Below are 17,463 nucleotides of genomic sequence, written 5' to 3' on the forward strand. Positions count from 1 at the left end.
TACATAAATTCAGGCTATACATTTTAAATGAATAAATGCATCCCTAACGAGCAAGCCAAAGGCGATGGTGGAAATTAAAAACTCCCTGAGACGATATAAGGAATCAGACTTAAGAGAGAACCAATCATAATCTGGGTGACACTTGATCGTGTGATTATCAACAATTTTGCTTCTATAACTGTGCACTATAAGCGTATGATCTGGAACAAGAAAATTCATTCTAGTTTTAACAGGAAGTATATTTCAGTACAATGCAAAACTGTTTGAGACATCCATCCATCCATCCATCCATCCATCCATCCATTTTCTGAGACATCTGCAGTCCAAAGCCTTCTTCATAGTTTCACAGAAATCTCATGTATCTTTAGCCTGTCCATCTTTAGCATCAGTAAGTGGTCTCTAATTAATGGAAACTCCAACACGAAGTATGGCATCATGGTGGATCAGACAGGTCTGGAGAGTAGAAGGGGTCAGGATCACATACACTAGATCACTCAATAAGTAGATCACATTCACTGGTGAATGACATAAAAATGCATTGATTTAGAGGCAATTTTTTTAATGCTAACTTGGAGAGCATTCTCTCAGAAGGTTAACATCAAGTCCATAGATCCTTAATAGAGTCATGAAATGTTATATTTACCACATTTTTGGGTGTCAAATAACATCTTATGATGTTAACTTGCATATTTTAAAGCATTTTAAAGCTGTTATTAATTCCTGTACAGATGCCTTTCGACACTGTCCACTGTTATAAGCTCTATACAAATAAAATAAATTTAATTGATTTGGTACCTCAGTGTGATGTTTTGCTAGATCTAGCCTGCTTGTTATAGCTGATGTTAAAATACATTTCACAGAAAACAATCTAAACTAAAAGGAATTATTTTCAAATTCAGCCTGGTGTATGGCCAGCCTTATTGTTTCTCTATTTAAAGTGGTCTATATAAGTTAGTTTGGGTATGGGGATCTCAGATAGAGCTCTAGAAACATCAGAGTGTTCTCTCTTGTTTGTTCTTCTAAGTTCTATGTGCCATGATTTGTCTAAGCAGTCATTAACCGTAGGGAATGTGGCAAAATGTCCTTCCCAAACTCATTTTAATTCCATCTTCTTTTTTCTCCCGCTGTCTCTTTTGTTCTGTCTTGCCATTTATCTCTCCCTCCCATTTTCACTCCATCAGCCTTGTCATGTCCTTCCATTATCCTTTTTTTGAATTGTACTAAGCAAATGCATTGGTCTTGTCGAGCCTGTTTTATCTGAACATCTTTTTTTATGAGCGTGTGTGACTTTTCAGAAATGTAAAATTATTAGCAAGCATTGATCTAGTTCATGTGAGTAAAATAAAATGTATTAAATAAATCAGTAAAAGTAAAAAAAATTATATTGGTACTATATAATGTATTCAGGTATGCAGATAAAAATTGGTACACTTACATAAACTTCATTTTGGCAAACAGTTCAAAGAGAATTGTACATACCAAATGCATTACATGAAATATTTGTAATGCACTAAAACTTGATGTTAAGTTTTTTCCTACATCATTAAATCAATATGGTTACACCAGTGATCATTAATCAGATTTAACCTAGGGCTACAACTACCTTGTAGGACCATCATCAATATATTGACATATTTGAGTATAGCAAGTGCAATGTTTTTTAAAACATTATGCTGCTTGAGATGTTTTACAAAAAAAAAAAAAACATGGACTAAGATGGACCTTGTGAACCAAAGAGCCGGTGGAGATGTGACTTCATTTCACCATTTTCATAACTCTTCACTTACATTTTCACTTCTTTTTGTTTTTCTGACAGTGAACTAACAACACTCATCATTTTCAGTTGGTTTTTGATGTACTACTCTAATATTCTCTCTCTCTCTCTCTCTCTCTCTCTCACACACACACACACACACACACACACACACACACACACACAAATTTTTCATTACGTTATAAATTTAGGACAGTATTAAAAACTTTACTAATTCTTTAGCTATTCTACAGTTCTATGAGCTAGCTTGTAATTTAACTGGAAAAAAGTGGTGCAGTGAATAGCATTTCTACCTCACACCTCCACAGTCCCAGTGTGCTTCTGAGCTTGCATTACTGTCTGTTTTGAGTTTTACATGATGATCTCCCTGAGTCTGTGTGGATTTTCACCCACCTCCCAAAAATATGACAGTAGGTGGGTTGGCCATGCTAAATTACCCCTATGTGTAAATGCATCTCATTCAGGGTGCATCCGTGCCTCACATTTGTAACTTTAGATCCACTGCAACCCTGATTAGGATAAAGTGCTCACTGAAGATGAATGAACAAGTTAAATATACTTTGATGATCCTGCAGTTACTCTACAGCAGATTAATTTACAGTTTCCCCAAAATCTCGCAATATATACTGGAACTAATTATTACAACATACCTATGTGCAAAGAGTTTATTCAAAATTTGACATCAGGTTTTTAACAAACCAGATTTATAAATATTATGTCAAATTTATAGCTGAGAATTGCTTTAAAATGTCAAACCAATATCCTTGAAAACATATCTAGCCCGAACCCTAACATCATTTTGAAGTAAATAAAAAAAAATCTTAGCAACCAATATGTGGCTTTCTTATAGTAAATACATAATAATACACAATCACCAACTTAGAAACAGAGTAAAAACATGCCTTTAAATAAATAGGCTACCTATAATAAGGCAGACTTACACACTGCATACAACAGACAACTCATTTTTTACCTCAGTCTCAGACTTAATTCATACTCAACACACCTTAGACTAAACACAAAATACAACAATCAGACTCTATATTTAACCACATTCATATTTTTTTATAACCTTACTGTACATCTATTACTCAATCCGAACCTCAAGTCAAGTCAAGTCAAGTCAAGTCAAGAAGTTATTGTTGTCATTTCAACTATATAGCTGTTGCAATACACAGTGATTTGAGAAAACGTTTCTTTAGGACCATAGTGCTACATAAAACAATGACAGGGCTAAGGTCTTAGCCACATGAAGTGCAACTGTGCAACCTGGTGCAAACAGTACAGGACAAGACAAACAAGACAGACAAGACAGTGCAGGAAAAAAGAAAGTTCAGATGAAAAATTATAAGACAATACAATACAGACAATATTTATTCTGGCACATTTTATTTATTCTGGCACATCTTTAGATGCCTCATTATCCTCACAGGGTTGGCCTCAGTTCGATGAAGGTCCAACATCTTCATGACAAGTTTGTCTTCATCCATGGCATCTGTTTGGTGCCTTCAGTCAGTGTATTTAATTATGTAGTTTCATTTTTAGTCCACTTATGCCCAGTTTTCCCAGTGTTTCCTGTCCTTGTTACCCTTATTATTTTGTTAATAAATCTGGTTTTTACCATGAGAGGCATTCCCTATAAATTGCCTCAATTTATTTTGTAACTACTTTGAAAGACTTCATTCACATTTCCATCATGAATATTCACCAATGTTTCAACATCTGATCGTATTGACAAAACTGGAACTTGTTTTAAGTGTTTTCATGCTCAGATAAAAAAAAAAATCCAAGCAGCCAGAAAAAAGACACAAGTATTTCGAGGTTTGGTGCCTAAAAAGCTTAGATATTTGCTAATTTAATAAGTATTTCATAGCTGCAGTAACACAAAAATATTGAAGTGATTTATCAAAATATTTTTGAGCGAATCCCTCTGCAGCTATTCCAAGGATGGAAATGATTGAAAGGCAGTGAATTTCTAAGCACGGTTGTGCATTTTATAGGGAAAGAAACAGAAAGCAGGTAAGGAAGATATTACGTGGAAATTTATATTACTAGGGTGGAAAAATAGAGTGCGTTTTACATATTGCCAGATTTTTGGGTAATAGATGAACATTATGAAACCTTAGTGCACATACAGGTGGAATATTATTTATTTACGATATATTGTCTTTCCTAACGTGATGGTTTTGATGACATTATCTGTTTAAAGAAATTGCTGTGCTATCAAATTGTCTTATCAGAATAAAGCATGATTAGTTTTTCCTCTAATTCAAAATCTTACTGAGCAGATATTTATGTGGTGGAACATTTCTAGAACAGCAGTGTGTGTGGAGCTGGTTTGGCAGTGCAATTGAGATTTGAGTTAGAGATTATATTATAGCTATAGCTCATTTCTTGCACAATGTCTGTTCTCTATTGTTAATCATTATCTATTATTTTTCCATGTCTGCTATGGGCTGAAAATTTGGACTGTTTCCTAACTGTGTGCATTACTTTATAAATTTTCTAAGGTAATATAACTGTATATGTATACTTGTCTGATAAGCTATTCATTTTATATTCGTGCAAGTGCTCCCCACAAGCAGGTGTGATGAATGTTTAAACTTAAGCTAAAGGTATCTCTGTCATGCTATTGTGGTTATTCGCTCATTCACTAAACAACTTCAGCAAAAGGTACTTACCCTCGGTTGGTAACAACAGCCTTCCGCAGATACACATAGCTAGCTGGGAAGATGCCCTGTGAAAAATAAAGACAAACTGAGGTTAATCCATAGCACTAATACCCAAAATGACAATTATGGAAGGAATAAAATAGAGCTGCAATTGGTTCACAGTTCCTACAATTGATCAAACTGACAAAACTGGAACTTATGATTTAACTGTTGTCACTCTGAGAGCTCAAAAAAATCCAAACAGAAATGAAAATGGCTGAAATTCACTGTATTTTATAGAGAAAGAAACAGATTACAGTAAAAAGCAGGTAACAAAGCTTTCATGACTTGACTATATAATACCTAGTTCAGTCCTATTGACTATTGTTCAGTACTGATCTAGTATCAGCAAATGGACATTGCACTGACGAGGTAAAAGTAGGAATCCAGTAAAGACAGATAATACGCAAGTCTATAGTACTTACTCAAAGACCAAGTATTCTTTAAATAAAGGTAAAAGGATATTGCATTTATTTATTTATTTATTGGTAATGCAATTAAAGGTAAGTGAAGGATATGGAAAAACATGAAAGTGAACTAAAAAATAAATAAATAAATGAGAACTACAATCATCTACAATTACTCCAAACTATTCTGTAAAACTATAATAACATCCTTTAAGAAGAGCTGGATCTAGTCTGAACTAGTCTAGCTGAGATAATGAGACTGCTTGAGGTTAAAAACCCAGTTCAGCATCAATTACCTGACCTTAGTTATGCTGGAATCTGAAATTGAAGGTTTTTTTTAACGTGCTTGTTTAATCTGATTACATTGGTTAAGAAAGAGATCTATGTAAGAAGAAAGAGGAAAACAGCTTTGCTTATGATATCTAAAATTGCAGGGGTGCCAACATTGTTAACAAAAAAATTCGAACACTCAGACAAAAGAAGAAGAAAAAAAAGAGTCTCGGCTGTATTTTTGCTATCTACTCATTGAATGTTAGATTTCTAATTAAAAAAAAACAACAACAAAAAAACAAGCTTCTGCTCCTTTATTATCTTCTATTAAACAAAAAATATCCCCCTGTAATATCAGTGTGATGCGCGGGTCGTCTCATAACCTGTGGGTCCCACGGGTTGGGTTGGGGCGGGTAAAGTAATTGTCACTTTACTCCGGGACGGGCTGGGGCGGGTCAATAATTTCATAAAAACAGGACCAGCGGGTTGGAAAAAACCTGACCCGCGCATCACTAATAACCACTAATAATCAAAAAAGATAAATATCTCAGACAGCATACTGTAAACAATGTGTTTTAGTCTAAAGATTTCCACTAAACCTTTCTGTCTGGGCTTCCTGTTTTTGTTTTTTCTCAGCTTTTGTTCTCGTATGGTTCATGAGTATTACTTTAATCTCTACTATTTCTGTCATCTGTGTGTCCTGCTGTTGTTATCTGTGCTAGAGAATAAATGTCTCATGTTTGTTTAGTTTCCCCTGCTGGAGTTTTCTGTCTGTTTACATTACAATTATGATCTACACTGCGATTGTTTTGTCTGCTTTGCTGCCCGTACAAACTGAGATTTTTGGATTAGACTAAATAAAGCTCAGTACTTACATGATACCAGGTCTACTTGTCAACTACCTGTATATACAGTAGCTATATTTTTTCCTTCATAACTTACATCCATATATGCATTTCATAAATCTGATGTAAGTTTAATACTGTTATATGAGGATAGTTTTGTTCATCATGGTGCTAATGAAGAGTAATGTGACCGTATTCAGGGCCTAGATTAGGGTTCGGCAACCTGTGGCTCCGGAGCAGCAAGTGGCTCTTTCATCCCTCTGCTGCAGCTCCCTTTAGATTTGGAAAATAAATATTTCATTTAAATTTAGTTTAAAAAAAAAAATAATTCTAAATTCTAAGATTATGATGCTTTTGTAACATTAAAATAAACCGTGTTTAATTTGTTTGTCGCTCAAAATATGTGTCATAACTGCGGACTTGCGAAATCCGAGACACAGAAGCAGACGACATTTTTGGTTTGCTGCAGCCGGCAAGTTAAAATTTTGATGTCATGAATACGAAGAGGACTCAATTAGACATTGAAAATTTTATTTGAAAGTAACCTTCAACACAGCGTATTTTTTGTTAAGGTTAGTTCAAACTGTTCAAAATATTTTTGTTTGCCTGCAGAAATAAAATTTTGTTTACTCGATAGCAGTTCATTGATTTCATGAATGAACACACTGCAGTTTTTTCTATACTTTCCATAAAAGGTAAAAAACGATATATGCAGTGTTATCTTCATTTTAGATGTCAAAAGGGTTTTGTGGCTCCCTGTGTTTTTTTTTTCTGTGGGAAACGGGTAAAAATGGCTCTTCGAGTGTTTAAGATTGCCGACCACTGGCCTAGATAGTAGCACGCTTCGTAAATGGCACACTATATAAATGTAGATCACCATCTTTGACCAGAATCTTATTGTAATACCTATTATTAATTAATAAATTACTTTTAGAAACAAGTTTAAACCAGAATCGTGAGTGAAAAGTTTAAAGAAATAACTTACTATAACAAAAACATTAAAAAAAGACACATACTGTACATTTAATCTTGAATAACTCATGCTAAAAAGAAGTTTATACAGTAAAATACTAATATATAACAAGCCATATGTGCCTACTGCCATCACCTGACCTGTCCTACATCCCATATAAGATGAATTACAGTGCAGAATAAGTAAATTATGAAAAATTATTATTTCAGAGTGAAATAATGAAAGATAATAACAAAATTTGCTTGCTTGACAGTGTGTGTGCTTTGAGCTTACTGTATGCAGGCAAAATGTAAAACTATGTCACAGATTTAAGCAAATTAGGTATATCAGTGCAAACATTAGGACACATAATTCAATGTGGCGTGAGCATCTATGGTGTCCTTTGGTTAGTTTGATTATTCTGACATAATGCTTTGTCTTCCATGTTTGGGTCACTGGGATTTCATGTTCAGAGCAGTTAGATATACGAATGCAGTGCTGAGTCAGTTGATGTTGTAGCTGTACAGGTCTCACAGGAGTCTAGCAATTTACTCTCGCAGCAGTGTTGAGCAAATCAATTTAAGTACACATAAACTCTATTTTGACAGTGCAAACAGCTGAACTAGAGTAAAACCTTTAATTGAATTTGTCTTCCAAATGTATTTCTTACTATATTTGACACCTGAAGAAAGGAAAAATAAAGGGAAGAAGAAGAAGAAGAAGAAGAAGGAGGAGGAGGAGGAGGAGGAGGAGGAGAAGAAGGAGAAACCAAACCGCTTTTTTCTGTTATAATGACCTCCATTCTTTTCTGAAGTCGTTCTACTAGATTTTGGTTCTTCCACACCAACCATTGCAAACTATGTCTCTATGGATCAGTTCCAATAACAGATACCTCACGACCATATTTTGAACAAAAGCCTGCTTGTAACCCATCAGCAATTTGTTATTGGTGCTTGTACCTCTAATAAACAAAATGTAAATTTTGAAACCAGTTGGTCAAACAGATTTAGATTCATCAAAGCAAGTCCAAGATGTAAACACATCCTAATTATCCCAACCTTATGCTCACAGTCCCAGTGTGCATTGAATTCTGGGCAGTTTTATAAGGATGTTTTCCCTTCAGCCTCTACACCTCACATAATCAATTGAGGTTAGCAAATGAAAAAGGAAGGAATAGGAGTTGATGAATATATGGGTCATTAACATCCTGCAAGCTTGCACATCTGTATTATGCCTCCACAGCTCTCACTCAAACCAGACGACCGCAGAGCCCCAGGCTTATTATTAATGCAAACTCCTGAATCATAGATGGCACTTCCAATGGTTTCATTTTGGGCATCCTAATTTACTCACCCTTTAATACCCTGCTCAGTTTAGTATTTTTGCATAGAAAGTCAGTCATAAGGTGCCTAAACAAAATGGTTACACCGTGAATAGATTTATTCTATTAAAGCTACATGTATTATAATGATAAGATATTTATAGCGAATGTGTAGACACTGAACCGACTGCATTGCTAATTAGGAATTGATTGGCTAAAGAGTTAATAAGTTTAATGCTATGCACACTAAAGATATTCTTACACATAGTGAATAATATTTAAAGAAGTATAACTCAATATCTTTTACATTTTTAGGTAAAAGTCCATAAAAACACAAAGCATGGTAAGTGGATCCTACTGAAGCTTATTGTCTGTGCACAAATTCTGCTAACCAAATTATCCAATGTGGGATAAGATAAAATAATGCTATTATAAATCACGTCAAGGGGAAAATAAACATAATTTCGAAGAAAGTCAAACTAAGTCATAGGATGATTATTTCAATGTTTTGTGGGTTTTTTTTATGTGTATTTTCACTCAGCTGTAAGCAGTAGCAGCATGTGGTCTAGGTTGCTTACAGTGTTAAATCGGTTTCCTCTAAATAAATAAGTGAATGTGCCAAGTAGGCGATAAGGGAGAGTTGAGATAAGACTGACTGTCACAGGTCTGCGGTGTCAAGTGCCCCATATCCTACCATGTTGTAGGAATCATTAAGGGCTGCATAGGAGAACTGGTCCCAGCAATCCAACATGTGCCACTCATCGAAGGAATTGACCAGTGTTTACTTTCAGCAGGTGGTAGCTGAACTGGAGCTCACCTCATATGTAATTTGTGGGTGCTTTCTGGCTTCTCTCCTGTCACTGTTAGGCTTTTCCAGCCAAACTGTTTCTTGGTTATTTTCTGTACCCTTATACTTGCAAGTCTAATCATATCAGGAATCTGGCACCTTAAGCTGCTTACTTGCAATTTCTTAGTAGCACACATGTAGAAAACGATGTCAGCTAAACAATATGGCTAAGTCCTACAGGGAAAATTTGTTAAATTCCTTAAATCCTGAAATACAAAAAGATATTTTTGCACAAGTAATATTGCTGCCTCAAAGCTTTAGGGTCCAATTCAATCCTGAGGATGGGTTACTATTTGTTACTGTTTGCAATGATTTTAGACTTGAGTAGGTAGACGTATGCTTAATTGCCCTTAGAACTGGTATACCACACAGGGGTGTTCCAAGGAGAGGCTTCAGATCCATCACAATCCCGATCAGGATCAAATGATTAATGGAGAGGACTAAATGTCTACAATAAAACTTCCAGTATTTTATTGAAGTACTCTCATTTATCTTCCCAGTAAGGTTTCGTGTTTTCATTATTTTCCGCAACATCGTTCATTCTAAGTGTATGTCTCAAACAGACATAAAAAAATGAAACCTCAAACAATAAGAAGACTTCTTAAAAGCCTGTGAAACAAATCCGTTCTCCTTTTTATACACAATCCAAAAAAAAAAAATCTGTCTGATCCTGGTCACCAATGGCATTTTCAGTCATAAATGTTACTACATCCCACAAATACAGGTATGCAATGGTGAAGCCAATGGGGTGAACACATTGAGCTGTTACTAATGGTCTTGCTCCCAGCTAGAGTGTACTCAAACTGTTTAGGAACAAGGAATCGAGGGAGGCGAAGTAGAGATAGTGCAGCTCCCCTGCCTCCGCCTGAACGCTCACTTAGCAGAAAAGGTCAACTCTGAACCGAATAAGAATAGCACTTCCCGCTTCAAGCAAAAGAAATGCAAAGAAACAGCCTCTGCATGTCAAATCCGTAACTGACAGCCTTTTATTCTCTCTTTCATTATGTAGGAAGCAGAATAACTGGTGTTTGCTTAATAATTCGATAGTACATAAACAGTCTGTAAAGGCCTTGTTGATGTCCCAGCGTACAATTGTTTTCACTTTTTTCTTTGAGGAGGAACAATAATTCAGCAAATTCAATTACTCTTACACAGGCAACATCCTACATGCAATTTCTTTTATGTTATGTTATAATGTTTATAAAGAAAGTGAAGAAATTCTAAATTAGTTAAAATTAAGTGGTGGTTATCAGGTGCACAGCAAGTACCATTTTAAGTTCCAGGTTTATTGGAATAGTAATGTGTTCTGCAGTTTTGTCCCATCTCTCAAAAATGCTAGGTGTGTTGCTTACTCTAAATGGCCCCATTTGTGATGCTCTGTAATTGGCACACATTCCCTTCCTGGGTATAGTCCCATACAGTACATTGTGTTAACCAGGGATACATTCCAGATCCACTGTGATGAAGAATAAATACTTTATTTTGTCGCTGGTGTGGCATACAGTAATGTTCCAAGTATCTATATTCAGATACAGCGTGCAAACAATTTAATTGGGAAAAAGAGGGATGTTGTAGCCCTGAATGCATTGATTGTTGCATTGAAAGTAATTATTGGCTGGTTCTGGGTTATTGAAATTACAAGTAATTATTGTTTTTAAATGTTAGTTTTGTTTCTGTTTTTTTTTGTGAATTTAAATGGAATTAGAGTAATAAACTGTTTTAAACGATTTTGTATTTTGAGAATTGTATTAATATTAGTAGAAGTAAAAAAAAATTATGTAACTTCAAATAAAAAAATACAATACAATTAAATGTTACAAATGAGTTATAAGTAAACATACAACAAGTTTATACTTAGTATAAACATATGTATGTTTTAATTTAAATAACTTCACATTTTTTATGTACTTTGAAATTAATAGTTAATTTATAGTTAAAATTAATAGTCATTTTCTTTTGTTTCAGTAATTTGTCACTGTAATTCAGAAATGTATGCATGATGTTCATTTACTTGAAAAATTATTAAATTAATCACTTTTTACGGTGTATATTCATACAAAGGCATAATAAGGATATGGAAGCTTATCCATATCTTGTTAAAATATGTTCTATTTATCCATTGTCAGGATCCAGCCCGGACTTTGACCATGTGCGTTTGTTTATGTTCTGTGTTCACGTGTCTGCCCCACCCTTGTCTCTTCCTCCCCGCCTCTACACACCTGTTCCTTATGTCTAATTTCTATGTGTATTTAGCCGTGCCTATAGCAGCACGGAATCCTTGACGTTATTTGTCACGCCTGTTGTCGTCTTGTGTCTAGTCTGTGGTCCTGTTTTTGTTTTTTATTCAATAAACCTGTTTATTTTACCTATCCTGCATTTGGGTCTGTTTTTATGCCTGCAACGCTGACATCCATAGTAACCACACAGGGCCTTAGCGAAACCAGTCTTGGTGTACATTTACCAATTACAAATAACACTTTTCTTTTTTGTTAAACCCCAACAAGTAATTAATTGAGCAATATAGAACAGAAGAATCCTCCCTCAGTGAGCAGTTAAGCACTCAATAGCAATCAAAAACCACCATGAATGCATTTTGACTCAATTACAAAACCAAAAAGATTCCGAGTCTAATCAGGAAAATGCCTTCAGTGCTTTTATTATAATCAAGGCAATTATTTAACAGACAATTTGCTTTAAATGTGTTTTTCAACTACCTGTGCTGCTATAAAAGCACTTCAAAATGAGAACATACAGTAACATTCATAAAATGACAATATACAGTGTATGTTAGTTTCCTGGACAGATCACAGCCCAAGCATCACTGTAAAATGGTAGATTAAGTACAGAATAGCTCTATTCTTTCATAGTGAACATAAGCTGGACGTTGCAGTGCTGATTTCTTTTTTGGCTTTTCTAATATAAGATGATTTTTAAATCTTTAACTCATGCTGATGTTCATAAATAGTTGAGCTATGTGTGATTAACAGCCTGTCAGGTTTCTCGCTACCTCTCTAACCCCCCACTTGATCCCTCACCATGTGTGGTGGTGGGTTGCGTTTCTGCTACCGTAAAGAGTAATGATCTGCTCTAATAGGCTGGAATTCATCTCTGGAGGCTTTAGAGACTGATGGATTCTGGCTGAAGAAACCAGAATAGAAACCTTCAGCAAAAAAAAAGAAAAAGAAAGAAAGAAAGAAAGAAAGAAAGAAAGAAAGAAAGAAAGAAAGAAAGAAAGAAAGAAAGAAAGAAAAAGAAAAAAATTGACATTAATCGTTGAAAAAAGAGAAAAAGTGATACCTGTTAAGGTAAAAACGTAGAAGAGAATAAGTGAATAATCAGTTTGGTCTTCAGTTTAAACTGGAAAAAGCTGAGCTCATTTATTTCGTGCTGGAAAGGAGGACCTCAATGTTTTTAATGTCTAATGTTAAAATTAACCTAGTTTTTTGGCAAATAAATGATAAAGTACAGTCATCTAGTCATTGACCCCTCAATTACATTCTACTTCAGAATATGACTAATATAGGCCTTCACAATTTGACAAATACTTTAATATTTTGATCAATACTTTAATAAAATGTCCAAAAAAATAATGTTTTATATTAATTCAAAATGCTAAACAGAAAATTCTAATATTTATTTTAGCCCTTACTGTACAACCATAAGCAAAGAGTTCATGAAGAATGCTTCAGTATTTTATTTTATTACTGTTTTTTTTTCTTTTTTGTTTTTCCTTAAAACCCCCATTCAGACACTTTATTCAGACACTTTATAAGAATTTTTAAGGAACTGATCCATCCCAAATTTTAGTTTAACATCTTTGGAACAGAGCATAATGCAGGACTAAAAGGCAGAACTGCAAAATGAAAAAAAAAAAGATTATGCTTTGGGGTAAATGTTACTTCTCGTCATGTCGTGTGATTTTGTCATTTCACCAACCATTTCACCACCAGCCTAAAACTCCCTTTGCTTAACAGGCATTGTTCAGACTTCTGACAAGACTCATTGCTCACTTGTCAATCAAACCCAGGCCTATTGTTTACCTTATTGTATAGTATCTATGCTAATCTGAGAGCTGCTTATTTTTCTGCCAGCCTGAGAAGTCTTTTCTTGTCATTTTGTCTGAAAATAGGACAATAGAAATTAGAGAAAACAAGAAAGTTAACTTTGGTAACCAGAAGTGCTACAGTATGAGCTTGACTTATTATTAAACTTATTTTGATAAACTCTCTTCAGCGGGTCCTTGATGCAGAGAGGAATGTGTGACTTGTTGATTTCATACTGTGCTAAGAGGTGCATCACAGTGCATGATGTTGACTTGCTTTTTGTATAACTTCATTTTTGAAATACACTTCATTCTGTAGCAAAAGTAAAAGTAAAATTGGTTCAACGCTGGTAACTTTTCATTCCACAACGTCCTCGATCATATAATCATATAAATGTAGCAGAACTGAGTATATATAAGTACTCACCATCCATGTTATTAGAAGCACCTACACATCCATGCAGTTAATCTAATCAGTCAGTCCATCACCTACAGTACAGTACATCACCTACAGTACAGTACATCACCTACAATCCATCGCTTTGTTTTTTGAGCATGTGCTTCGGTAGAAGAGATGAGGCATGAGAAAAATGTTACCTTTTGTGCAAATGAGTTAACTCTACAGGTTTTGCCCCAAATTAGAAATTTTCTGACAGTTATACAGTTTGATATTTCTACTTAGACAACTTATATACAGTGCATGTTGCCAAAATAACATGAAAATATTTCTGTAAATAAACTTTCCTTGGCTATTTACTTAAAAATCTTGAGGTACATGTGATCTTAAAATGAAATCAAGTGTCTGCTGAAATCAGACATCAGTAAAGTTTGTATTGAGAAATTGGTTGTTAAAATGTCATCACATCATCATCATCATCATCATCATCATCATCATCATCATCATCAAAACAGAAAAGAGCATTTACACAGATGACACAGTCTGGACAGATGACAGCGAACAAAGTTTTAAGTCAACAGAACAGAACTGAGAGAATTAATCAATGATCATTTTCCCACTTACTGTATAGTGAACAGAGATTAGTGAAGTGAAGAGATGATAAAACTTGTGTTTAAATGCTGTGAGTGACTTTTCTCTCAGATGTTGAGACATGGATGATAATGTGAGAACTTTCCCAATATATCAATTTATTTTGCAACTATATAAATTGACAGTAGTTTTTTTCCCCAGAAGTAGACAGTTTTATACAGTAGATGTAGAGGTAGAGGCTGGGTGTCATTCAGTGGGATTGGAATGAAATATTTAAGTGTAATTTTCTGTCTTTTCACTTTTAGAGGTAAATAGGCTTTAGAATGTTTATTTCTGGTTATTCCGAAATGTAGTGGATATAAGAACTAAACGGGAAAATGGTTGAAATTTGACCATTTGAAAAGTTTTCACATGATGATACACAATAGATGATGAAAACACGTTTTTAAAGTCAATGCTGATCTAGAAATTGTGTGCTTTAGACTCTCGCTGACTGACTGATGACTTTTTGCTCTTACTTTTTGGACTTTCTTGTCCACACAGGTAATGACACTGAATGTCTGATACTACAGTTTGTTCAATGTACACTTGGCATGCAAATCTCAAGCCACATGCCAGCCTTGTGTCACCTCTACAGTAGATTAGCGTTGGCTGACACCAGTGGTGTTGGCGGCCACCTCCAGCATGGTGCTTTGAAGTGCTGCCACATGGAGCGGCCCAAACAGACGAATTCAGGATTTCACATCATGCCTCCAAGCTTTTACCTGGGGAATGTGTAAGGTGGCATGCAGGGTGGCACACCTGTACCCAGCCAAGGATTAGAACTGGCAGGGAAATCTAGTTTTTTAGGGAAAATCTATATTGCTTCATTTGTCTTCTGAAGATGACAGACTTAAGTGTGTATTTTGCAGAGGTAGCTCTGTGCTAGTAACCTACAGCTGACATTGAGGTGTGTGTTATATAATTATATGTTATAGAATGATATATGCAAAAAGCAGAAGTGAACAATTGCATTATGTTGTTTCAAAATTGATTTTAGTTTCCTTTGTCCCAAACCCTCATAACTTTCTACAACCCTATACCGCCATTACATTTGATTGCCTTTAAAGATACATTATTTGAGTGTCTGTGGCACAAACAAAATAGTACATTGTGCTAGATTTAAATAAACTGATGTTAATATATGTTTTACGGCCACCATTACCGCCCGATTTATGATCAAATTTCCATTCAACCTGTGCAACTGGCTACATGGACTTGCAGTAAACCCTTGACTGTTCTGCTATATAGGATAATTATAGGTCATCTTTGGAGGTTGCTTTGAATTCACATGTCTGACAAATGATTGTCAATTGACTAAGAGACATGAACTGAGGTGTGCAATGCTAAAAGAATCCTATTTGCCACAAGCAGCAAGCAGTTCTCTTCAAAGGCACATCAATATACTGTACTGTAGCTTTTTACGTTTACTCTCTAATACTTCCCAAGAGCCTTTGTCATTTATCTTTTCCCTGCACAATTATGACATTTCTTTTTTCAAACCAGCCTCGTGGCAGGTAAACAGCAAAGCCTCTGGCTGCCATGGGAAGAAAAATGCCATCATATCATCTTGACTGAACGTGATTATTTGTTTCCAGACCATTTTTGGGATGTTTTGCCTCAAGGTCTCATGAGTCAAAGCTGTACGCTACTAGAAGGGATTTAGAAAAAGGCCTTCTGTATATTGTATAAGTATTTGTTTTTAAAGGTCAGAAGAGGCATAACACTATCCTCTCTGGGGTGAACTTTGCTTGCATAAAAGGGAAACTGTTGGAAAATGTCAATCCTCGGTTACACAGCTAGACACGACATATTTTATTCTATTTCTCTATATTTCATATATCAAGGGTTGGTGATGATACTTGGACCGAGTCTCAATGTTTCACAAAATTAGGTATTCTCTCATTACCTTTAAATATTGATACTATACTCATATGATACTGATACAGCATTCAATACCACATGATATTATGACAGTGATTATGACTAGATATATTCATTCATTCATTCATTTTCTACCGCTTATCTGAACTTCTCGGGTCACGGGGAGCCTGTGCCTATCTCAGGCGTCAATGGGCATCATGGCAGGATACACCCTGGACGGAGTGCCAACCCATCGCAGGGCACACACACACTCTCATTCACTCACACACACACACACACACACACACTACGGACCATTTTCCAGAGATGCCAATCAACCTACCATGCATGTCTTTGGACCGGGGGAGGAAACCGGAGTACCAGGAGGAAACCCCCGAGGCACGGGGAGAACATGCAAACTCCACACACACAAGGCGGAGACGGGAATCAAACCCCCAACCCTGGAGGTGTGAAGCAAACATGCTAGCCACTGAGCCTAGACTAGATATATTTTACAAATAATAATCAAAGCTCTACAACATATTAAGATGAGGTACATTGACATTTTCTTACTTTTAACTTTAGGCTCTAAGCATGCCAATAGAACCAAAATGATAAACCTTTTTATGGCATTTACTGTCTCATTCACAGAGAGCAGAATGGCAGCCATCCAAAGTATACAGAGCAGTATCACCCAATGTGGCCATTAAAAATGTGTTCAAATTGCCAACAAGGCATTCTTAAACGTAGCAGTCATGTATGAGAGCACTTCAGTTTAGCGAGCACTGAGCACTAAGACATGCATATTTCATTCACTCAACACCTACAGTTTTCTCGTGGTACCTTGCACTGTTATGACCACACTCCAAAATGACCCAAAAAGCACAATTTTTTGTTTTTGTACATTTTTGTACATTGATGCAACCTTATGACATACAGTACAGAGCAAAATTTTGGACACACCTTCCAAAAGTTTGGACACACCACCTTTTCAACAGGACAATGACCCCAAACACACCTCCAGGCTGGGTAAGGGCTATTTGACCATGAAGGAGAGTGATGGGGTGCTGCGCCAGATGACCTGGCCTCCACAGTCACCGGACCTGAACCCAATCAAGGTGGTTTGGGGTGAGCTGGACCACAGGGTGAAGGCAAAAGGGCCAACAAGTGCTAAGCATCTCTGGGAACTCCTTCAAGACTGTTGGAAGACCATTTCAGGTGACTACCTCTTGAAGCTCATCAAGAGAATGCCAAGAGTGTGCAAAGCAGTAATCAAAGCAAAAGGTGGCTACTTTGAAGAACCTAGAATATGACATATTTTCAGTTGTTTCACACTTTTTTGTTATGTACGTATATAATTCCACGTGTTAATTCATAGTTTTGATGCCTTCAGTGTGAATCTAC

The 17,463-nt window shown here is 35.7% G+C and overlaps 1 protein-coding gene across 6 annotated transcripts in view; it reads right to left on the bottom strand.

The window, feature by feature from the left end:
• The window catches only part of dock3 (dedicator of cytokinesis 3), a 204,521-nt gene that overhangs the window by 129,643 nt on the left and 57,415 nt on the right, over positions 1–17,463 (bottom strand). For all 6 annotated transcript variants that reach the window (XM_047810266.1, XM_047810265.1, XM_047810263.1 and 3 more), the window contains exon 4: positions 4,456–4,511. In XM_047810266.1, coding sequence (XP_047666222.1) covers positions 4,456–4,511 — 56 coding nt within the window. The remainder of the gene's footprint in view (positions 1–4,455; positions 4,512–17,463) is intronic.

This window comes from Tachysurus fulvidraco, chromosome 2 (assembly GCF_022655615.1).
Source record: "Tachysurus fulvidraco isolate hzauxx_2018 chromosome 2, HZAU_PFXX_2.0, whole genome shotgun sequence".
Lineage (NCBI taxonomy): Eukaryota > Metazoa > Chordata > Actinopteri > Siluriformes > Bagridae > Tachysurus > Tachysurus fulvidraco.